The sequence below is a fragment of the Molossus molossus genome, unplaced genomic scaffold (assembly GCF_014108415.1).
Source record: "Molossus molossus isolate mMolMol1 unplaced genomic scaffold, mMolMol1.p scaffold_m16_p_1, whole genome shotgun sequence".
Lineage (NCBI taxonomy): Eukaryota > Metazoa > Chordata > Mammalia > Chiroptera > Molossidae > Molossus > Molossus molossus.
This window is the reverse complement of record NW_023425344.1, coordinates 224,173,114-224,198,060: the sequence shown is the minus strand read 5'-3', so window position 1 is coordinate 224,198,060 and position 24,947 is coordinate 224,173,114. Positions and strand designations below refer to the sequence as shown.

General features: G+C 47.7%; 1 protein-coding gene across 1 annotated transcript in view; it reads left to right on the top strand.

Moving 5' to 3' along the window:
- The window catches only part of MAP3K9 (mitogen-activated protein kinase kinase kinase 9), a 78,698-nt gene that overhangs the window by 5,275 nt on the left and 48,476 nt on the right, over window positions 1-24,947 (top strand). The window contains exon 2 of the mRNA XM_036267425.1: window positions 2,146-2,559. Coding sequence (XP_036123318.1) covers window positions 2,146-2,559 — 414 coding nt within the window. The remainder of the gene's footprint in view (window positions 1-2,145; window positions 2,560-24,947) is intronic.

Here is a 24,947-nt window from a genome sequence, read left to right as displayed (position 1 = left end):
TGCTTCAGACGGGAGGGAAGAAGGCAGGAATAAGAGAAAACACAACAGTTCATTCCCTTAGGGACAGTTCAGATATTCGGCTGAAGAAATAAGATGTGTAAATACAAATTTGTTAAATAGGCACATATCTTTTCATCATTGTTAAAAGTTGTTAGGAAAAAAAAAAAAAGAACTTTCCTTCCCTCCATGGTCCAGGAGACTGCTAACATAACTTAGATATTTCTCCAAGAGGGTTTCTACTCTCTCTTTAACATAGGCATATTTTTTCTCATTCCTATAGACGAGATAAATCAGTAATTAGTAATGTCAGGTTTCAGTTTAGGACCTAGAACCACTCAAGCTATTTTTTTTTTTTTTATCCTCACCCGAGGACATTTTTCCATTTTTTGTTCAGGTAGAGTGGGAGGGAGAGAGAGGAACAGAGAGAGGGAGAGAAACATCGATGTGAAAGGAACACATCGAGTGGCTGCCACCCGCACAACCGACCAGGGCCGGGGACAAACTGCAACCGAGGTACGTGCCCTTAGCGGGAACCGAACCCGGGTCTCTCAGGACCGCAGGCCGACACTCTAACCGCTGAACCAAACAGGCCAGGGCCACTCAAGCTATTTTAAGCAGAAAGTGCTCTAGCATAGGAAATTCGGAGCTTACAGAATTACTGGAAGGGTAGGGAGAAGGGACTCTCAGGTGGACCAATGGGAGAACCCTCAGAACATCGCAGACCTGGCCCACCAGGCTAGCTGCTACTTCACTAACTGGGAAGGTTACAGACTCAGGTGTTGTCACTGAAGCTGTCGACTTCAAGAATACCCGGTGGTTGTTGCAGTCCAAGATTAGGCAACCACTTGGCCTTGAACATGCCTCTCCACATCCACAGAGCTAATGATTGGACACTGACATGCTGCTGCAGAAACACCCCCCCCTCTTCACAGCCGTGCTTACCAGAAGCAGCAGCAAGAAGCTGCTCTCCATCTCACTTCTGCATCCAGAACTCCAGCTGTCGGGGGGTCTGGGAAATGTAGTTTTCAGCTTTCTGGCCCCTGTAGTACTGAAGGGCATGCCAGAAGGATTTTGGAAGGGATGCTGATTGCTAGTCTGCAGGATGTCCCACACCCTCTAGTCTCCAGGAAGGGTGCTTGATGAGGCGATAAGCATGATGGCTTGAAAGTTTTGAAGTCAAGATGGGCTGTACTTTTTATATACTTTAAGACAGTCCAACTAACTTTTCTTGCGTGTCCTTTGTGTAGAGTGCCAGTTGCATTACAAAATACAAATGAATATCAGCCTTAGATGGGATAGAAACACTATAATTGAGCAAGAACAGAGTGTGGAGCACCACCAGCATCTGAGTGGAGGGTGGTGGCACCATGGGGCTGGCTGTGGAGGGAAGCAGTGGGCAGTTCCTCTTTTGGTTTTGCCAAAAGTTCAGAAATATATTTTTGTTTTCTTAGTTTTTCAGCAAGGTTTTTGGTTTTGGTTTTTGTTTGTTTGGTGTGTGTGTTTAGCCAAAATACAGACTATTCTCTGTATTTGTTTTAGGAGTCCAATTTAATTTTTTCTTTCAGATCTAAGTTTGGTTTATTTCCTATGGAGGTATATCTCCACCACCACCCATTTTACTTCACCTACTAAATATTCAGCATGATGAGTATGGTGGTGAATAAGGCAGACAGAATCCACCCATGTGGATCTCCCAATCTAGCAGGACAACAGGCATTGAACAAGTCATTGTAACCGTGTTGAGTCTTGCCAAATAGACACTGCTATGGAATTGTTTGATGGTGCCCTGACCTCACTTAGATGGGGGTTAGGAAAAGTTCCTCTAGTAAGTTGATGTTTAAGCTGAGACCTGAGAGATGAGTGTGAGTAAGCCAGGTAAAGGCAATGACACCGAGAAGATGAGAGAACAGGGTTTTCATGAGAAAAACATATAATAGCACAAGATTTATGTGTTAGTTACTGAGGATAATGCCGCAGATATAAGTTAATCACATTTCCTGCCCTTACGGAGTTGACCTTCTAGTGGGAAGACAAAAGCCAAATGAACAGACAACTTGCTGTGTTTACCCATCCGGGTAAGTGGGTGGTTAAAGGGTGTTTTCAGAACGTTTTTTGAATCTGCTTTCTTTCCCCTTTCTTTCTCAGTGTTAGAGATTGATTTTGCGGAGCTAACCCTGGAAGAGATTATTGGCATCGGGGGCTTTGGGAAGGTCTATCGAGCTTTCTGGATAGGGGACGAAGTCGCCGTGAAAGCAGCCCGCCACGATCCTGACGAGGACATCAGCCAGACCATAGAGAACGTTCGCCAGGAGGCCAAGCTCTTCGCCATGCTGAAGCACCCCAACATCATTGCTCTGAGGGGAGTGTGTCTGAAGGAACCCAACCTCTGCTTGGTCATGGAGTTTGCTCGCGGCGGGCCTTTGAATAGAGTGTTATCTGGGAAGAGGATTCCCCCGGACATCCTGGTTAACTGGGCCGTGCAGATTGCCAGAGGGATGAACTACTTACACGATGGGGCGATTGTCCCCATCATCCACCGTGACCTTAAGTCCAGCAACAGTGAGTATGAAGGGGTGGGGCCGTCGGGCTTAAGAGCACATTTAGACCCAGTCCATGGCTTCAGGTGGAGTGGGTTCCTAAAGGAGGCTTAGTGGGTAATGGAACTCCTGCTTAAAGCCATTCCATCCTTGAGTGGAGATGCAGGGCCAGAAGGAGTGCCAGGAAAATGGGTTTAGGGGGAAAGAATTAGGCACCTGGGGGTTTGGGATAATTCTGAGCTCACATTTCCGCAGGCAGGTTTGGCGACATATAATTCTGATGTATTGTGCAAAAACAACGACGTAGATTTATTTTTCCACTTGAGGGAGGTGAGTCTAATCACAAAAGAGGTTTTCCTCTTTCGTGGAACATCAGGTAAAGCAAACCTATACCACCTGTTTGCATTTCTGCCTAAACCCCCAACTTGAGGCATCCAGCAGAGAATGGGCTCTAAGGACAGAGGCTTGTTTAAGCCCTGAGGCGGTTCAGATGACAGCGTCAACTTAGAGAGCAGGACCTGGCTGGTAGGATTACAGACCTCCTGATAGCCTAGGGGTAGTGTTAATTAATTGTCATAACTACCTACTGTTTAATAGCAGGGAACTGAGAAGTAACTGTTTATTAAACATCCAGAATCCATAAACTGGATTGTAAAGCAAGTGTGAGACATAATTAAATGGTGAGTTGATGGACATTTCAGTCTCTTTCCTTGGCCGAATCAGCAGGCACTGGGAATACGCTTTTTTTTTGGTGTGGTCATTTGTGTTCTCTCTTCCGTAAACTGTGTGGTAAAGAGGATTCAGTTTGCTAAATGGTATGTGCTATAGGTCACTGTGCGCCCTCTCCAGCGAGGAGCGTGTTAGGACTTTGTGGGTCATGTGGGCCCAGGAAGTTCACTCTCTGTATCCTTCAGCTTTGAGCCCAGAGATCCTTCGAGCTTTGTTTTGTTCTGGGCTGTTCCAGCTGTGGCTTACTTTCTCGTTGATGCGATTGTGAATCTGTTTAAGGAAATGCGTTGTAAAATTCTGGTAGTAGCCCTGGCCGGTTTGGCTCAGCGGTTGCAGCATTGGCCTGCGGACCAGAGAGTCCCGGGTTCAGTTCCCGCTGGGGGCACATATCAAAATAAATAAATAAATAAAATAAAAACTATTTAAAAAAATAAATAAATAAAATTCTGTTAGTAGTGTTTTTGTTGTATAAAAATTAGAAAGTGTAGATGAACTAAAAGAAAAGAAATATAATTCATAATGTTTTCCTTTAGGGAGTATAACTGTTACATTTGGCAATTCCTTCCAGACATTTTTAGAGCATATATGGTGTATGTATATATACACATGCACTTGCCAATTTTTCCAGTTTACTTTAAGTAGCCTATACTACTTTACCTCCTCCACCTCTACCTTCTTCCCCTTTAATAATAGAAAATTTATTCTTGAGAGGGTGTGGACATTAGGTTTGTTTTTTAGATATAATGTATGTCTATAAAATAAAATTTGGTTTCTCCTTTACTTCTGCCATTATTCTTTCTCTTTACCATATGATTATTCTCATATGGGCCTCCAAAAATCTGTTCTGTTAATGTATTAAGTAAATTAAAACTTTTGGTGACCTCTTTTCAAAGTAATTTCTACCTAGAGACTGCTTTGGATGATGGGGTAAGAATAAGCAGATGTGTTGGTACAAAATATGATATAGAAGCTGCATTGTCTTTATTTTATTTTTTCTTATTATCCTTATCATGCTGGGAGACAAGTTGAGGTTAAGCAAAGTACTTTAACCGGACATAATTGAACCCATTTAAAAACTTGGGCTAGGATGATGGAATTGTGAAAGTTAATAATTTCCTCTCTGAAATTTTAAATTTGGGTGTAATTTCAAGCTAAATATAAAGTTTTACCTTTTATGAGATTTGTGTTTTTTGTTTTTTTTTATCCTCACCCGAGGACATTTTTGCATTTATCTTCAGACAGAGCAGGAGGGAGAGAGAGAGAGAAACATCAATGTGAGAGAGACACATTGACTGGTTGCCACCCACATGACCCCAACTGGGTCAGGGACAAACTGCAGCAGAGGTAACATGCCCTTAGCCGGAATCGAACCTGGGACTCTCTGGTCCGCGGGCCGACACTGTAACCACTGAGCCAAACCGGCCAGGGCGTGAGATTTGTGTTTGAAAGTCTAGGTCCTGTGAAGGAAAAGCTACCTCATCAAGGTTCTGCTGTTTGTAGGAGATGGCGACAGACCTGACTGTCATTCCGTCATCCAGGAGACAAACCCTGGTCCTTTCTTTGTCCTTAAGTGAGCTCTGGGATTGCCAAGGGGGAGCCTTCAGGTCAGTGGATGGTGGCACGTGTGGGGCTTGCACACAGCGCAGTGTCTTAAAGGACCTCGTCAAGATCACTGATGTCCAGAAGTGTGTAAGGTCCACTGGGCTGCATAGTTGGTGTTGATGTTAATGCCGGCTATAGATCTCACATGTGAGGTGGGGTACCTCCTTGGCATTTGTCTGTGATGGCTGTTTGCCTGGGATTGTATACAGTATATCCAACGTGAACCTTGATGATACTGTTGTTCTTATTTCATTGCTGTCATGTGACTTGGAAATAATTTTGCCTCCAGTTGGAGGTCATAACTTCTTTGTGCCTTTGTAGACCTGGGGGTACTGGCCTGTCTCCCTTGGCTGTTATTAGGGGTTCCAGAGAGTTGGATTTTGGTTGCTGTCATGTGAGGGCAGAATTCTATGAATCACATGTATTAGTTGACTTTGAATCTCTAGAGAAAAGGGTACACATATATGGGGGATGTATTTGTTGGAATAAAAGGTAATTGGCGATAAACATCTAACTTACAAAAGGTTCAGTAAAAAAAAGTGATTTATTAAAATGTTTTATCATCCTGGTCACCTACTTTAAAAAGTATACACTGTTCAGTGGCAGTAAAATGTGTAAACATACAGTATCCTATGTTGTTGTATAATCTGCAATAAGGTTAGGTTTGACTCTACATAACCTAAAAAAAAAAAAAAACACACACACACAAACAAGATAACAGTAGCTAAAATAAGGTATACATTCATTTGTCTTTGAAAAGAAGTCTGGAGGATTTCAGGACATCTGCACAGTGTCATCAGGGACTGGGCTCCTCTTTTTCACTCCATCACCCCAGTACATGACCTGTATTCTCAGGGGCCGCCTTACAGTCCAAGATGCTATTATTTGGTCTAAGTCACAAGCCTGGAGGAGGGGGAAAGTAGAAGCACAGAAGCTGTCTCCCATTAGCCTCCCAGAAGTCCAGCACAACACATCTGCGTGCGTTAGTTGGTCAGAAGGAAATCACATAACCATGGCTAGTACAGGAGAGGCTGGGAGATGGAGGGTTTTATTCTGGGTACAGTGGGTGCAGCTAGTGATCAGGGTCTGTTACCAAGGAAGAGAGGGAGCATGGCGGGAGAGGGAAACAGTCTTACTGTGGAATCGCAGTGTGGGACATGCATTGGGAAGAACCGTTATCTCGGATATTAGCATCATGCACTCAAACAAGGTTAGCCAGGCCCTGGGAGGTGTGGCTCAGACCCCTGATTTTGCTACTGGTTTTTACTACTTGGCCACATTGCATCATTAACTTAAACATCACTACTTGTAAAAGCACTGGCTATAAAAATGGATTTATGTGTCTGCACCGTCAGACTGGGGGAAAGCTAATTGTTAGCAACAGTGTTAGTGAAAGATAGTCTTTTAGAGGAAAGATTGTCCTTTTGGGGGTTAGTGGATGGATGTCAGGGTTTTGACTTAACAGGCATTTGGCAGGATAACAGTTTAAGTGTCCCTTAAAAGTTAAATTAGTGTAAATTAGTGTAAAAATGAGATCATATGAAAAAGTTTTGGAAAATGGAAAGCCTTACCCAAAGTGAAGGGAGTGTTATTTTATTTTATTATTAAATAACTTATTTCCTCCTCTTAGGAAACAGGAAAAACATAAAAGCAATATGTTTTTCCAATTTTTGCATTTATGCATATTTGTTTTCACTCCCAAATCATGCACAGAAAACCTTTTTGTTTGTTTATTTTTAATGGTTTATTGATTTTTAGAGAGAGAGAAAGAGAAAGGGGGAGAGAGAGAATCATCCATGTGAATGTGAATGCAATATCAATCGACTGCCTCCTACATGCCCCCTACCAAGGATGGAGCTGCAACCCTGACCAGGAATTGAACTGGCAACCTTTCTGTGCACGGGACGATGCCCAACCAACTGACCCACACCAGCCAGGGCTGCATAGGAAATCTTAATAAATATTGCTTGTGACATGCTTTCCCCTCCCCCACTTGTCAGTGTATTGTGGCCACTTTCTCACGTAAGTAAATATTCTTTACCACCAGATATTTAAAGGTGGCACAGTATTCCACTATTTAGATATACTATACTGTATTAACTAAGTCGAATCCCTGTATAATAATAATATTAATAACAACTATTAATGCTTCATGCTTATTGAGTGCTCGCTTTAAGTCAGGCACTAAGCATTTTATGTGGATTCTCATTTAATTCTCACAGCAACCCTACAGGGTAAAGACTGAGTGTCTACTTTACAGATGAGGAAATTGAGGCTCAGAAGGAGTCAGCCATTTCTCTAGAGTCTCACTGCCAGCCCTAAGACCAGGCTTTGTGCCCAGCTCTGACTCCTCAGCTTGTGTTCCTGATCTCTCCCGTTGTTGGCACACTGCTGTTGGGCAGCTGGTTGTCTAACTGCATTATTTCTTGTAGCCCTATAGTAGAAGTTTTATACAATTAGAAGTGATAATTGCTCTGCTCACAGAGCCATAGCATCCACATTTCATTCATGTATTACCACCATCTTATTTTTTTTGAATAACAGTTTTGTTTTATTATTACTGTTTTTATTGATTTTAGAGAGAGAGAGAGAAACATTGATGCATGAGAGAAACATCGAATCGGTTGCCCCCCATATGCTCCGACCAGGGATAGGCCTTGCAACCTAGGTATGTGCCCTGACCGGGAATCGAACCCTCGGCCTTTATGGTGTACAGGATGATGCTCCAGCCAACTGAGCCACTCCAGCCAGGGATGATCGCCTTATTCTTAATTTTAGTTGAAAGAACAGGTGAGTGATGAACGGTATTTGGTTGGGGACTAACCAGCCACACCTGCCTTTCTGTTTTTGGATGTCAACTTCATCTCATAAGGCTTTTGCTGCCTTATTTCCCTCTTTTCCTCAAAGGCGTATTTCCCTTAAGCCAAACTGGTTTCCTCTCCCTCAGAACACATCCTGTACTTCCCAGCCACAATGTCCTCATCACACTGACCCTTGCTGTGGGAATAACCCTGCATTCAGGGGGCCCTCGCCTCATCTCTCTGCCTATCGAAACTTTTCTGTGCTCAGCTCAGAGCTGGCTGCTTCTGCGACAGCCCAAATGCTAAGTAGTCGTTTGGTGCTAAACACATATTACCTGAGGGTATGTGGAAGAATATTAAGGTGACAAGGGACTAGAGCTGCTAGGCCCTGGCTGCAAGCTCAGATGCCTTCCAGTCAGGGTCAGTACACTGGTGAAGCAGCTGGGGTGAAGGTGTGAGGCTTGGTGGGAACGAGGGCGAGGGCGAAGTGAGTGCTCCACCCAACACAGGCTGTTGGAAAGCAGAGCAAAACACTGCATCCCTGGCCCTCTTGCTTTTGTTGGCTCTGATCTCAGGAGTATCCCCTATGTCTCTAAGATTTTGTGTCTTTAGTTTTCAAGTACTCGAATGAATGAATAAATGAAGGTGTGAATAAAGCATCCCTTGAACTGGTCTACTTGCAGGATCTCACAATGTAAAAATTCCCCTTCTCTTGTTGGAGGAGGTCCCTCATGCCTCACGTGCTTGGAAATTGCTTTGTATCCTCGTTATAATCTCCAGGCCCTTGATCCTTGCTAACATCTGAGTTCATCAACCTATTCTGGGTGCCACGCGTGGCATTTCTACAGCACGTTCGTCACCAGCGTCTAGTGCTTCATCCTCTTCTTTCTCTGCACCCTTCCCAGGTGCTAGCCCTGAGGGACTCTCACAGGTGCTGCCTACGCCTGCAGCCTGTCTCAGCCAGCCTCAGCGTTGCAGTTCCCAACTGTGAAACCCTGTCGTGCTCCTCACAGTGTCCGGTCCACTTTTGTTGAGTTGTTCGCGTGGCTGCTCCTCTTGCAACTGGAGACCCATGAGGCATCCCCTCCTTCCCATTTCTGTGCTCACAGGTGCTCTGGATCCGTCTCCCACCTTCTCTCAGAGCTCGCAAGGCAGGGAAGAGGAGACCTGCTTTCTTGCAGTGCGAGGAGCTTCCATGGTGCCCTCAGCCCCTGACTGCGTTCCCTGTGCAGGATTTCCCCAGGCTGCGAGCTTGCTGGCGCAAGGCTTGTGGAACCTCGTGACCCACTGGATTCTGCTCCCCGCATCCTTGTCCCGGCACACACCCTTCCTGCAGTGGAGCACGTTCCTGCCTCGGGTGAAGTCACTGAGGCACAGACATTCTGGCCAGCAGCAACGTGGCTAAAAGGATTTGCCTAGAAAAGGATGAGGAGTGGCCATAAACGTAGCTTTCCTGTAGGAGAATAAACTATGATCCTCCTAGGGAGGATCTGGGAGGCAGTCAATAGTCAGATAGAGAACCCAATTCTTATTTTTTTTTTTATCCTCACCTGAGGACATTTTTCTATTTTTTGTTCAGATAGAGTGGGAGGAAGAGAGAGAGAGAGAGAGAGAGAGAGAGAGAAACATCGACGTTAGAGAGACATCGAGTGGCTACCACCGCATGACCCAACCAGGGCTGGGGACAAACTGCAACCAAGGTACATGCCGTTAGCAGGAAATGAACCCAGGTGTCTCAGGACCGTGGACTGACACTCTAACCGCTAAGCCAAACCGGCCAGGGCTCTTAGTCTTTTTTGACAGGTTTATAAATGACTTTTAAAAAAAAAATCCTTACCCAAGGACATGCTTATTGATTTTAGAGAGAGGGCTCAGAGAGAGAGAGAGAGAGAGAGAGAGAAACATCAATGAGAGGGAAAAACATTGATCACTTGCCTCCTATACGCACCCTGACCAAACCTGCAACCTAGATATGTGCCCTGACCAGGAATTGAACTCTCAACCTTTCTGTGTATGAGACAACACTCCAACCAACTGAGCTACACTGGCCAGGACTATAAATGACTTTTTCTCTGCCTCATGAACGCATCTCCAAATAAGATACTTCCAAGAGTACTGGCTCTGGTATTTCTGAATCTCTGTTCCTGTTATTCTTCCCGTTTCTGGTCTCTGGGGTTCTTTGCTACTAGTTCCCTCTTACAGAGAGTTGGAGGGTGACAGGTGTGTTTTGAGGACTGTTCCTGGCATTAAGTGAATTGGATTTCTCCGTTGGTTGCATGAGAACGTGCCTGTGGTCAGCGAGCAACCACTAGACGTGCCCCAGGGCGTTGTGTTCCGATGGGTAGCATTTTCCATGAATACGGAGACATGTTCCGCAAGTTAAAATGAATACATAGGTGAATAAGGCTGAAATGAAGCAAGCAACCAGCCAGGTGACATGACTCAGCAGAAGACCCCAGAGGCCAAGCGGTCTGGCCTGCAGGCCACATTGTGCCTTCAGTTCTTTAACTTTGTTTGGGAACCTTGCTTCTTCCACACAACGGCGGTTCTGGTTTGTGTCACTCTGAGCGCGTGGCGTTGGGGATATAACAGTGAGCAAAAACAGATGCGGTCGGGACTCTGGAGAGTGCGCTGGAGGGGAGGTGCAGGTGCCGGAGAGTGACTGAACAGGGATATGCCCGAGGGTTCGCTGAGGATGTGGTCGGAATGAGAAGAGCTCATGAGACAAAGTGTTGAGGGCAGGGGGGCCAGCAGGTTCCAGGCTGGGAGACCAGCAGACAAGTGCCCAGTGAGAGCATGGCCTCCTAGCAGGCGAACGGTGCTCTTGCGGTCCCCTGTGGCTTCTCTGGCCTCGGCCCTTTCCCGTGGTTGGAGGGGCTTCAAGAAGGAACTTGATCTCTTTGTGGAATGTTTCCCTTTATTTCCCCCAAGTTTGCTCGGGAGTGCCGCCCACTCTCCCTTCCTCTTTGCTGGAGGCTTCTCGGTAGCTTGCTCAGTGGGGCTGGAGCGGCTTGGGGCAACACTTAGGCGCCTGTGTTGGAGTTGGAGCAGCAAATTGTGTTGCGTGGAGGATCTTGGTAGATATTTCTGGACTATGACTGAGCCATTAGCTTGAGGGAAATAGCCTCAGTGACGGGTTGGGTCGGCTCAGAGAAAGGGCTTTTAACCCTGTCAGAGTGGCTCAGTGGGTTGAGCATCATCCTGTGCACCAAAAGATTGCCATTTCGATTCCCAGTCAGGCTACATGCCCGGGTTGCCTGTTTGGTCCCCAGTCTGGGCACGTATGGAAGGTGACCAGTCGATGTTTTTCTCTCTCACATCGGTGTTTCTCTCTCTCCCCTGCTTCCTCTCTCTAAGCATGTCCTCAAGTGAGGATTTTTTTAAAAAAAGAAGGGCTTTGAAAGGTGTATGGACTCTTATTTCTAAATACAGGGTGAGGCAAAAGTGGCTTTGCAGCTGTTCACATGGAAAATAATACAGTAATTAATAGGTAATAATACAAGAATAAACTCTGTTTCACATACAACTGTAAACCTACTTTTGCCCCACCCTGTATTTCTTTTTTCCCATTCATTAGAGATTTACTGTGCCTTTTTGTATATGACACTGTTCGAGGTGACAGGAACACAGCACTGTGTTTCTTTAGTCTCATCTCCTTGACCTCTGTCTCTGCCGATTCCGCCACTATTGCCTTGAAAGGTAAATAAACTCTTAGGTCTTCTCTTCCTCAGATCTCAGCCCGGCCGACCTGGTGACAGCTAAGTAGTGACGTCCACTGTTCACAGGTGGCCTCTGGTGCGGCCGTCGCTCAGGGTCATTTGTGCCTCATAAGCTCTAGGAGATGAGACAAGAGCCTCCTGTCTCTCCTTTTCTCCATGTTGGAAAATGTTCCATTCCTGACTTGGTGCTTTACCTCATTGCCATGAGCTAGCTCAGGACCACTATGGGTAGGGAAACTGAGGCATAAACTGGTGACATCAGTGGTCTGGTTGAGTCAAGAGGGAAATGTAGCTTCTTCCCCAGGTCGCCCATCTCTTTACCTTGGAGTCCCCTTCACTACCCCCATTGGCTTCTTGTAGAAACACACTTGTTCTTACTAAGGACGGGTTGTTAACCTTGACCCGCCTGGAATCTATGCAAAATGTATATGGGTTCATTTGAGGGAAAGGGTCCCTTCACTGCACCAGTCCAAGACTCAGATAACATGAATCTGAGTTATCCGAGCATCTGGGTAAGAGGGCTGGTACAGTGGAAGGGGCACTGGCCCTGGTGCCACCCTTGGCACTGGCTGGCTGGGTGGCCCTGGGCACATCTTGGGCTTTCTCTAGGCCTCAGAGTCCTCGTTTGTGAAATGAGAGGTTTGATGAGATAGTCTCCGAGGTCCCTCCCAGGACCGACATTATGTGACGTGAGTGTGAACGTGTGTGTTTTGGGAGTAGGTGGTGACTACGTGGTGTGTCTGAATCTGCAGTCAGACTGCTGCAGGCCCGGGTTTCCCCCTTTCCACTTTTTGTTGCAGGGCAAAGCTCCTGGTGGGGAACCTTCGCCAAGCGAGCCAGCAGTTGACAGGAGCCCACAGGTGCTCCCTTCCCCCTTTGCTGCCCAGGGCGTGACAGATGGCCTTGCTGAGAAAAGATGCTCTGGTCACGAGAATCCTACTGGGGATTCACAGCAAACCGAGGGCAGCCTGCATCCGCAACCTGGACATAGCCACTCTTCTGTCCTTGGCACTGAGCGACGGGCATCCTGGTATCTCAGGACTTGGCTTGCGGGCTTCCCACCCACTTTTCCAAATGCACATAAGCCTTTTTCAGATGGGGCTCAAGACCGTTTAGGTGGTTTTAATTGTGAGCCTCTGTGCCCACTCACCAGTACAGGTGCAGGAGGACTGGCCTCTGCAGCCCCTTAGGCTGTGACAGCGAGAAGTAGAGATGAGACCTGTTAGAGCTGTGGATCGCACACCCCTTTCCTTCCCAGCCTCCCTGGGGTTGTTCTCTGTGGGAAATTTAAAGGTTTTGATTTGAGAAGAAAACATTTCCCCTTAAGCTTGATTTTTGGAGCCGCTGTGCTCTCATGGAAGGGACCCTGGCGTGAGTGTCAGAGGGACTTGGATTCAAGCTGTCTCCTGAGCCCCTGACGTTGGCCATGTGACGAGGATTCTCGTCGGTAAAATGTGGACAGTGCAGAAAAGAGCAGGGTTGTTTCAAGAAGCTGGGTCACCCAGGAACCCCGGTCAGCAGCGGGACTGCACTTTTTTCCTGTTTCCAAGGAGTAGAAGAAACGTCTCTCCGTTCCCTGCTGTTGTGTATGCACAGGATATCAGAGGGTTTTCCTCCCTAAAGCAGTCTGAGGATTTTCGGCAGCCCTGAGCTGCCATCGCTCAAGCCAGCCAGGTGTAGTTCTACTGCTTCCACTGAGATGGGCAGATTATCTCCGCTGAAGCCGCAGAAAGGGCTCGATCCCACCAGCCCCTTCCAGCTGGGCCTGGGCCTCTTGTGAACCCAGCTTAACTCGAAGTGCTTGGCCCCCTGAGAAATGCTGTCTCGTCTCATTATGGCCTTTGGCCTGATTGAGCGGGACAGCTGGCCAGTTTTATGGCTCTGCTGGCCTCTCAGCTGATAATTAAAATGCTTTTGTCCCAGGAGGAAAGCCATATATTTCCCTCTCCCTTCTCTGTTGCCCCACTCTGCTGCCGAGGTCAAAGGGAATGTCCTTTCTTCACACCGTCCTCCTGGCCTTCCAAAGTCAACTTAGCATTTTTGTTGCACAGTCTCTTTTCAGACTGGAATTCTCAGGGTGGGCAGAAGGGATTTTATTTTGAGCGGCGTGGTCTTTTGGCAGGAGGATGGCGCGCGATCGCCCCTCTTGTATCTCTAGAGCAGCTTCCTTCCCACTGCGTATCCAGAGCAGCTCGCTCCCCGCACGGAGTGGTCCTCAGGAGGCGTTGTGGTTTGATCAGCCCAGGGTCCAGTGCTGTGCCGTTTCCCGCATGTCAACATCCCCTCAAGACGTTCTCCAAACAATGCCAGAACCCCCTCCTTTGGAGCCCACATTTAGGATGTGAACCCCCTTTCCACTGGAATGAGTCCACGTGAGCTCTGGGTCAGGCTGGCTGTGAACCTTGGCTCTGAGTCTTGCTAGCTGGGACCTTGAGCAGGTGGTAACTCTCTGTGTCTTAGCTTCTGTAACTGACGTGGGGAAACTGACAGAGCAGAAGTGGGGATTAGGTGGAGTAAGCCAGGTGAAGCTCTTAGCCTGCCTGGCGGTGCTGAGAACTAACTCTGTGTTTGGATGTTATCGTTGTCAGTCCGCAGCTACGTTAATTCCCCCAGTATTTCGGTCCACAGTTAGTGATCTTGTACTTTTGAGTATAATGTGTCTTGTACCCACATTTTAAGTGTTTTAGTTATATTCTCTCCTTTGCACTATGGATTTTTTCTTTCTTTTTTTTGTCCTCACCCGAGGACATTTTTCCATTTTTTGTTCAGATAGAGTGGGAGGGAGGGAGAGAGAGAAACATCAACGTGAAAGGGACACATCAAGTGGCTGCCACCCGCACAACCCAGCCAGGGCCCGGGACAAACTGCAACCAAGGTACGGTACGTGCCCTTAGTGGGAACCGAACCCGAGTTTCTTTGGACCGCAACCCGACGCTCTAACCACTGAGCCAAACCGGCCAGGGCTGCACTATGGATTTTTAAAATTCAAAATGTAATACACACACATGGTCAAAATAGCGCAGAACTGAAATACAAAGGAAAGTCCGTCTCCTTCCTACCCTGAACTTGACTTCTTGGAAGCAAATGGAATTAAGGTTCTTTGGGTCTCCTTTGATAATTTTTTCTCCATGAAAACAGGAACCCCAAAAGGATTCTTGACAGCAGAGGTGTTGTGTTCCCTTCTTCCAGCTTCCTCTGCTCCCTCCCTCCCCCTCCCTTGAATCATGCCTACCATAGGACTTACATATGGCCGTCCAGATGCTTCGCGGCAATCCAGTTTTGCTATGAAATCTTGTGTTTCCTGTGCCTAGTTCCTTTTTGGGTGGACTCAAACTCCTTTATTGTGTGAGCTGCCTTTGCTTCTATCAAGCCCTTGCTTTTATGTATCCATTTCATAAAGTTTGCAGGAGCTTGGCCCCTAAAGAAAGGCATTCCTTGGAGTGTCTCAGAGTCAGAAGCCTAGAGTTTGCCTCTGAAGCTGCCCACCTGTGAAGGTTCTTTCTTCCCATCCCCAGGGGCGGGTTGGGGGTGGGGTAGGGGTAGGGGGTGGTCACCATACCAGTGTGGCTCCAGGGTCCTGGCAGTGATGGATATTGTAACTAAGACCTTTCTCTGCAAATTCTTAGGACTGTTTGCAGCCAGATGTACCTGTTAGGGCAAATGTAACAGGAAAAAGTATCATTGAAAAAGAAAAATTAATCCCAGATTTCATTGTGCAAATGTGACTGTTTTTATTGTTATTTATGATGTGCCTGTTGTTGTCTATTTACCACATCTTCTGCTGCTTTAGTCACAGTGTACATGTTGTCTGGACACTTACTGTATTTTTTTGTTTCTGCATTCCGTTAACTTTCAAAATCCAAGAGGAAGGAGAAAAGCACTGTGGTTGGGGATAATAGTGATAGTCTTCAGTGTCCAGTCATTCTTAACTTACTTTTTTAAAAAATATATTTTTATTGATTTTTTAGAGAGAGAGGAAGGCAGAGAGAAATAGAAACATTGATGTGAGAGAAAAACATCAATCGGCTGCCTCCTGCACGCCCCCTACTGGGGATCGAGCCTGCAACCCAGGCATGTGCCCCGACCGGGAATTGAACTGGGACCTCTCAGTCCATGGGACGATGTTCAATCCACTGAGCCACACTGGCCAGGGCTTAACTTAGTTTTTTAAAAGATTGGTTTTTTTTTTAAATCTTCACCTGAGGACACCTTTGCATTTATCTTCAGATAGAGCAGGAGGGAGAGAGGGAGGAAGAGAGAGAGAGAAACATCCACGCGAGAGAGACACATCGAGTGGCTGCCACCCACACGACCCCAACTGGGGCTCGGGATGCACTGCAACCAAGGTACGTACCCTTAGTGGAACTGAACCTGGGCCTCTCTGGTCTATGGGCGCAACTTTAAAATGCCCTGGCCTGTTTGGTCAGCGGTTAGAGCGTCAGCCCACAGGCCTCTCAGCAGTTAGAGTGTCTGCCCGCGAACCAGAGAGGCCCGGGTTCAGTTCCCACTAAGGGCATGTACCTTGGTTGCAGTTCGTCCCCAACCCCGGCGGGGGTCGTATGGGTGGCAGCCACTCGATGTGTCTCTCTCGCATCGATGTTTCTCTCTCGCATCGATGTTTCTCTCTCTTTCTCCCTCTCTCCCGCTCTATCTCAAGATAAATGCAAAAATGTCCTCGGGTGAGGATAAAAAAATAAAAATAAAAGATTTTTAAAATTTATTTTTAGAGAGAGAGGGAAAGGAAAAGAGAGAAACATTGATGTGAGAGGGAAACATTAATCAGCTGCCTCCTGTATGCTCTCTTCTGGGAATTGAACCCACAACCCAGGCATGTGTCCTGACCAGGAATCTAACTGGCAGGCTTTTGGTGCACTGGACAACACCTAACCAATGGAGACACACTGGCCAGGGCTTATCTTTCTTTTGTGTTTATTGATAAGTTCAGAACCTGAAGGAACCTTAGAATTCTGACCCCGAGAACCGGGGCCTAAAGTTGTGCTGCTGACATTCCTGAGTCTCAGGACAGGGTCCTTTCTTCCAGCCATGCCCAGCCCCTGACAGCGGGGCTTATCACTCTGCCAGGCTTTCCAGCCAGGCCCAGAGGACTGTGGACAATGATAGAATGAGGATCTCTACACCGCCTGAGGAGCGGGCAGGACTTGCTCACATGGCCAGGGGTCAAAGCTCGGGGCAGGAGTGAAGTCTGCGTGTTTCCTGCTCACCAACATGAGCTCGATCCTTTTCTTCTCTGTCAGGAAGAAGGATGAGAATGCTCACTGCTCTTCTAGGTTGTTTAATTTTCAGGAAGAAAAAACAGTAAAAACATCCCCCCCTCCCCCCAGCTTTACTGAGATATAATTGACACATAACTGTATAAATGTAAGGTATACGGAGTGATGATTTGATACACATATGTATTGCAAAATGATCATTACAGTAGGGCTAACACCTCTATCACCTCACATAATTGAACCTTTTCTTTTCCTTGTGAGAACATTTAAGGTCTATTTTCGGAGCAACTTTCCAGTATATAGCACAGTACTGTTAACTATAGTCATTATATTGTACATTAGATCCCCAGAACTTATTCATCTTAAAACTGGAAGTTTGTGCCTTTGACCAACATCTCCCCGTTTCACCCACCCCTCAGCCCCTGACAACAGCCAATTCTATACATTTGGCTTTTTTAGATTCCACATATAGTATTTGTCTTTCTCTGTCTGACTTATCTCTTAGCATAATACCCTGAAGGTTCACCCATGTTGTCACAAATGGCAGGATTTCCTTCCTTTTCATGGCTGACTAATATTGCATTGAGTGTGTGTGTGTGTGTGTGTGTGTGTGTGTGTCTGGCACATGTTCTTTATCCATTCATCTGTAGATGACACTTAGATAGTTTTTTTATCTTAACTATGTGAATAATGCTGCAGTGAACCTGGCATGCAGATACGGCTTTTAGATAGTGCTTTTATTTTCTTTGGATACATACCCAGAAGTGAGATTGCTGGGTCATGTGGTAGTTGTGTTTGTTTTCCAGGGTGACTGCACCAGTTTACATTCCCACCAACAGTACTCAAGGGTTTTCTTTTTCTCCACATCCTCACCATCCTTGTTACTACTTGTCTTGTTGACAGTAGCCATTCTGACAAGTGTGAGGTGAAGGCTCATTGTGATTTAAATTTGTATTTCCCTGATGATTAGGGATGTTGAGCATCTTTTGATGTACCTGTTGACTATTTGTATGTCTTCTTTAGAAAAATGTTTATTCTGGCCCTGGCCATTTTGCTCAGTGGTTAGAGCATTGGCCCTCGGACCAGAGAATGTGGGTTCGATTCCAGTGAAGGGCGTGTACCTCAGTTTTGTTTCAGTCCTGGCCCTGGTCGGTCATGCGGGAGGCAACCAATTGATGTGTCTCTCCCCACATCCATGTTGCTCTCTCGCTCTCTCCCTCTCCCTCTTCCTCTCCCTCTCCCTCTCCCTCTCTCCCTCTCTCCCTCTCTCCCTCTCTCTACTCTATTCGAACCTAAATGGAAAAATATCCTTGGGTGAGGATTAAAAAAAAAAAGTTTATTCTGGTCTTCTGCCCATTTTTTAATTGGATTGAAAAACATTTTTCTTTCTTTCTTTCTTTCTTTTTTTTTAATTCTTACCCGAGGATATTTTCCCATTTATCTTCAGAGAGAGTAGGAGGGAGGGAGGGAGAAAAACATCAATGTGAGAGAGACACATTAATCGGTTGCTTCCTACACAACCCCGACCAGGGCTGGGGACTGAACTACATGCCCTTGACTGGAATTGAACCTGCGACTCTTTGGTCCACAGGCCGGTGCTCTAACCACTATCCAAACCAGCCAGGGCAAAACATTTTTATTTCTTAAGCAGTCAAGTCCTGGTACCTGTGCGTAGGGATAGGAATCCTGGGGGGATCTGTAACAATCTCACTGCCATTGGTAGTTCTCCCTTCTCCCCCCATAGGAAGCTACCCATTCTAATTATTTGGATCAAATTAATAATAAAATTAGCTTGTCCATCCAAGTGCATGGCAGCTGGCAACAGGGAAAGATGCACAGTCCAGTTGTATAGGTGGCAATGGAAACCGTCTTAAGTTTTTCCTACAAGCTTTTTTCAGATGATTTAAGATTATTAGTGTGGCCCTAGCCAGTTTGGCTCAGTGGTTGGAGCGTCAGCCCAAGGACCAATGAGTCACGGGTTCGATTCCGGTCAAGGTTGCAGTTCAGTCCCGACCCTGGTTAGGGTTGTGCGGGAGGCATCCAGTCGATGGGTCTCTCTCAGTCGATGTTTCTCTCTCTCCCTCTCTCTCCCCCACTCTATCTGATGCTAAATAGAAAAAATATCCTCAGGTGAGGATTAAAAAAAAGGATTATTAGTATAATGTGACATTATCTGATTTTTTCCTTAGCCTGTTATTCTTGGTGACAGCAATAAATGGAACTTGATTACCCCACCCGCCCCAGTTTCTAGAGATGGGATGAAGAATAATCATGTTCTGTATTTGGTAGTGTAGAATTTTATTTGAAACAATATCTATCGAATGTATTCCAGGCAGAGGTGATGCCAGCCCCATTTCACAGTAGAGGAAACTGAGGCTCACAGAGGTTTAATGCCTTGCCCAGGAACATGCAGCTAGAGAATGGTGGCGCCTGAACTTGAATCCTGGGCTCTTGTTCTCTCTGCTCCGTTCCTTGGGAGCAGATTGCAGCAGGTGACCCTCTTCTAGCCACTCGTTCTGGGGGATGGCCCTGTGACTCACCAGAGTCTGGGTGTGACGAGGCTGGTCCCCTCCTTTAAACCTGGTCTTGGGCCTTTGTGGAGCACATGGTCCCCACATCTGGAATTGCAGGGGGCAGATCCTTCCCTGCTCCAACCCAGGGGCCTCTGATGCCTCTGGACCTGATGGTCCTAAAATGCAAGGAGCTGCAAGCTAGTTTTCTGGTTTCCTCCTTTCCCAGGGCGCCTCCCAAAGCACAGTGTGCACCTCAGCTTTCATCCTGCAGCTCCACTTCGCCTCTTGTTAGTGCTGGTCCTGAACCAGTGATGCTTGCGTGCGACTGTCCAGAGGCTGGGCCGTAGCGGAAGTTTCTCTTCTAGAGGACTCTTGTTTTTATTTATGTTTGTGTTGTGGTTTTGTTTTTGTGTAAACAAGGGAAATATGTATAGATTTCAGATTAATTCACAGGCATCTACAGCATTAATTTCAGCTTCTTTCTGGCATATAAACATTTTTGACCAGAAAAGTAGTGTAAACATTCAAAAACGTTTGGATACAGCTGTTAATGCCAGAGCCCTGTGTGGTTCTTTAGATTCCGTGGCTTTTAGCTCTGTGTCACCTTGGTGGTGAGCCAGCCCCCAAGCGTTACCTTTGCAGCTGCGTTTGTAGCCAGAAGAGCCATGTCGGACCAGCATGGTGGTTCTGTGCCCAGTGGAGGAGAGTGAGGTGTGCATTGTGGTGCCACCTCCAGTTTCAGAGAAAGTTGATTTTTTACCATTCATTCCTTTTTTTTTAAAAAAAAAATTGTTTTATTGACTTTTTTTTAGAAAGAGAGGAATGGAGAGAGATAAAAACATCGAAATGAGAGAGAAACATCAATTGCTGCATCCTGTATGCCCCCTACTGGGGATCAAGCCTGCAACTCAGGCATGTGCCCTGACTGAAATCGAACCGGGACCTCTCAGTCCATGGGATGCCACTCAATCCGCTGAGCCGCACGGGCTGGACACCATGCATTCTGTAATGCATTTGGATCGATAGCCCCCGAACTGTTATGAATGAACCTTCCCCACTGTTCCCTTCTCCCTCTTCACTGGACAGGATTTGATTTGTTGCCGCTAGTACTTTTGAGTGTTTGTGATGGGAGGGAGAGAGAGGGGACAAGGACGGTATCCTCCAGGTCAGCTGGACAGACACACTTTTCAAAAAGGAATTTTAAGCAGGAAATTTATGAGGTTCTTTGTGTAAGGGCAGTGGTGGGAGGAAAAGGGGGATTTGAAGAAGTTTGCTGGAACCATATGAGCCCCTGATGCCTGACAAAATAAGGAAACAATCCAACACATTTTTATTTCCTTTAGGATGCGTGCCCCCTCCTCCCCCCCCCCCCCCCCGGGTGCCTCTTATCCTGAAAATATAACCTGTGAACCTGGCTTTACGTGCCTGACTCTAGGTGGCATGGACCATAATCTGGCCAATTTTAGGCCCCTCTAAGCTTTTTGGTGCCCAATTTATTATGTAGTATATTGGAGAAGAGGAGGGGAATGGCAAGGTCACCAATAATGACCTTCCAGAAAGAGTAAGAATGTGTCTGTTGAGGAAAAAGGAGATATTCTAAGATCTTTCCTCACAGGAGGTTCCCCGAGGGAGGACGTACGGCGTTGGAACATTTCCCAGCAGTTTCTGGGTATGCTCATTACGCCTGCCTTCCCAGGTAGCGGGGAGGGAAGGGACAGACCGGCTTTGCCCTGGAAACTGGGGTGTACCACCTTGAGAATCGGTGTGGGTTTAGTTTGCCCAGCCATGGTAAGATCCTCAGCTTCATCACATGGGGACTAGGATTGGTGGAGTAATTTTGGAGGTAGGCTGGGAAGGTACAGGCACCTTGTCTTACCCGTCCCAAGGGTGCGGGGGTGGAAGGCAGGCACTGGAAAAGGCATCTACAGCATAGACAGAAAGACAGTGAGTCAGAACAAAGCTAGTGGTAGCCTGAGGAGGTGCTGGAGGTTGGTCCCTCCTTACTCTTAGATGGAGAGGTTGAGGAATGACTCACAGGAAACTTGAATCTGTGTTTCTTAGCTTTCCAGGACTACCAAGGCCTGTGGTTCAAAATGGCAACTCCACTGTGTGGAGCCTTTGTGGTGGGGGGTCCCTTGCCTGCCAGGTGATGGTGATGGTCTGTGGTGTGTCAGATGCATTCTCCTCTCTGCCGCCCTGGGTGAAGTGCAGGTCGCAGAGCCTGACGTCTGTGTGGTGCGTGGGTTGTGATTCTCTCCCTAACAGGTCCTGGTGAGAAGCTGATGTGCCCATTGTGCAGGTGCTTTGGGGTAGGTCACCTGATCGGATGCGTAACTGACACGCCACTTCCACCACATCTTTTCCATCCTCAGGAGCCATCCTAGGTGACACGCCTGGACAAGCAGGACATTACGAGGCGGCATGGAGTGGTGTGCCCAGCACACGTGAGATGGTGTCCAGAGAAGGCCGCATTCTCTGGAAGGCCTTGATGGAGGAGTTGGGCCTTTAGGAAGGCGTGGGATTCAGGGGCAGTTGATAGGGTGGTGGGCCATAGCATGACCTTCCAGGGGGGGGGGCACTGCCCCCGCTCAGGCAAGGCCACGTGTTTGTCCATGCTGTGCCCATCACCTGTGTTCTTTAGGAAATTCCCAGACCTCGGCTACTGAACAGGAAGGCCATGCTCCCAAGGAGTTGAGTCTTCCATTTAGAAACAGTACCAGCCTCCAAGTGCCTGGAGAGCAGAAGGTGGCACAGTGTTATGGGCTCTGAGTCAGGCAGCTCTGGGCAAGGTCTTCAACCTCTGAGCCCGTCTCCATTTTGCAAAGTAGGGATGATCTTAGTATTTACTTACAGCATTGTGATGAGCATTAAATGAAATTGTGTGTATAAGCCCTTAGCATAATGCCTGGTACAAAGTAAATGCTCAATAAAAGGGAGCTTTTTCTTTTTAAAAAAATACTACTTGCTTCTATGGTAGCAGCAGATATAAGAATAGATTGACAAGTGTGTCACCAGCTGTTTCCAGTACTGTTGCTTTGGAACGAGAACCATTTCCTTGTGCTCCTGGAGACTTTGGGTCAGGACTTTGGAAAGGGCTCAGCAGGAATGGCTTGTTCCTGTCCCGGGCCTCAGCTGGGAAGATTTGAAGGCTCAGGGTGAGGCCAGAGATGGAGGCAGGAATCATCAGACAGGCTCGTCCACGCACACACCTGAGGCCTGGGCAGGGAGGACATGAAGGCTGGGATTGCCAATGGTGGTGCCCACCTCTATTTTTTTTTTTAAGGAAAACCAACCTTCCTTCCTTCCTTCCTTCCTTCCTTCCTTCCTTCCTTCCTTCCTTCCTTCCTTCCTTCCTTCCTTCCTTCCTTCCTTCCTTCCTTCCTTCCTTTCTTCCTTCCTTTTCTTTCTTTCCTCACCCAAGGATATTTTTGCATTATGTTCAGATAGAGTGGGAGGGGGAGAGAGAGAGAAACATTGACATGAGAGAGACACATTGATTGGCTGCCACCTGCACAACTCCAACTGGGCCGAGGACTACAACTGAGGTACGTGCCCTTAGTGGGACCCGAACTCGGGTCTCTGGGCCGACGCTCTAACCACTCTGAGCAAAACCGGCCAGGGTGGGGGTGCCCACCTCTAACCCCTCCACGAACGTGGCTGTTTCAGGGCTCTCGGCCTTCTCACATGGTGGCTCAAGGCTTCAAGCACCGGTGAACAAGGCGGAAGCTGCATCACCTTTCCTGACCTGGCTTTGAACTCTCTCAGTGTCGCTTGCGCTGCATTCCAGCGTCAGAGTGAGTCCAGGCCCATTCGGACTCAAGCAGAGGGGACAGAGACCCGCCTCTCATGGGAGGAGTGTGCAGTCACACTGGAGAAAAGCATATAAGATGGGAGATGTTGTGCCATTTGGAAATGCCACCTGCCATGCCCGCCAAGTGAACTCTGGTGGCCAAGCTTGGGAACAGAGGTCCTGGGAGCCTGTGCCCCAGCGGAACCCCATGCCCACATGCCGAGAGAGAAGCACGGCTTTTTGTTGACAGCATCATCAAAGGGCTGATGTGCCCCCTCTGTTCTGATTAGTTGTATCTGGTTGGTAGGTCCCAAGGCACATGAGAGATCTGGCGGCGCGGCTGAGTCCGTCCGAGCTGGGGCGGCGGGCATGTTCAGGGCAGACCAGCATCTGAGATGTCCTCGTGAGGAAGCCGGCTGCACGCAAGCTCTGTCCTGCCTTTCGGTCCCCACCGGTGGCGCCTCTGTCTGGACCGGCGCAGGCTAGAGCACCAGCTGTGTTATCTGGGCCTCATTTGCACAAGATGGCAGGAGCTGTGGCACCCCAGTTGACATCTTTTGAAAGAGTCGTATTTTAGGGCGTTGGAGAGTGCAAGGTGTCCTGCAGACACATGCTGGGGGGTTTGGCTGGGGAGATGGCACTGATTTTTCTGTTTTAATCACAGGAAACCTGAACACAGCAGCATGAGAGAGATGGGAAAGGAGGTACAGCATCCAAGGACGAGATGAAAGTGAAGTTCCCACGGAAAGTTGGGGCTGGTTAAAAGGGTCATCGAAAAATAGCTTGAAAAAGTCGTGAATGTGCTGTGCCTGTTTGAGACCAGCCATATCACTCTATCAACATTTCCTCCCCATGGTCCCCCTTCTGTGCGCCAGCCCAACAAGGCAGCAGCAGGAAAGCCGCCCCTCATGCTGTCGAGTCACGTGGCAGGCGCACGTGTGGGCACATTATGAAGGCGGGTCCATGCGAATGCATCTGACTGTCCCTTGCTCCCCGTGGCCGGTCCGAGTTGGGAGTGGCCTGGAACCCTGGACACTCTCTGGCTTTGAACAGCTGCATGGTCCTGTTAACTCATTAGCCTGTCTGAGCACTGTGCTGAAGGCCCAGGTGCCAGTCTGAGAACCGGCTCGTGTTTCAGTCCGTCCCTCTGGCCTCGTTCTTGGTTGTGCTATTCCCTGAGCTCTCTATTGCATGCCCTGGCTGACATTGTGAAGCTCAGTCCGTTGTCCCAGATGAGTGCAGGACTGAGCTGCTTTGGCAAGTAGTGTCTGGTCTCAGCACATCAGGACCAAGGAACCGCAGGTGGTGCAGACGGCGGCAGTTAACAGGCGTGAGTTGGTTACAACTGGAAACAGAGGAACCATGTTCCTAGGTGGTGGTGGAGCAAGTAGGGGGATGGGCAGCTTCAGTCCCTGTTGGAAGGGAGGAGTGGGTGGGGTGGATGTAGGCGCAGAGGCCTGGGGAATGGGACCTGAAAGCCCCTGTAGGCACTGAGCTGTCCTTCCTCTAACATTGGAGAGCCTAGGACTCTGGCCACTCTTCTCCCTGTACATGTAATTACTCCATCTCTTCACCCCGCCATCCCCCTCTCCGGTACCTTAGTTTATTCTTTACCACCGTGCCCTGGGTAATTGTCGGAGGTTATTGTTCTTGCTGTCACTCTCTCACTGCAACCATGATGTTTTTCTAAAACACAAATCTGACTACATCGCCTCCCTCTTAAAAGCTGCCTGTAAGCCCTGGCTGGGTGGCTTATGTGGTTGGAGCACCGTGCTGTGCACAGAAAGGTTGTGGGTTCTGTTCCTGGTCAGGTCACATACCTAGAATGGCTTTGATCCCTGGTCAGGGCGTGTAGAGGAGGCAGCTGGTTGATGTTTCTCTCCACATTGATGTCTCTCTCTCCCCCTCTTTCCCCCTCTCTCTAAAATCAATAAACATGTGCACGGGTGAGGATTAAAACCAAAACGAAACACTGCCTGTGACTCCAGGGTGGATTCCCAGCCCCTCCGCGTGGCCTACAGTCTT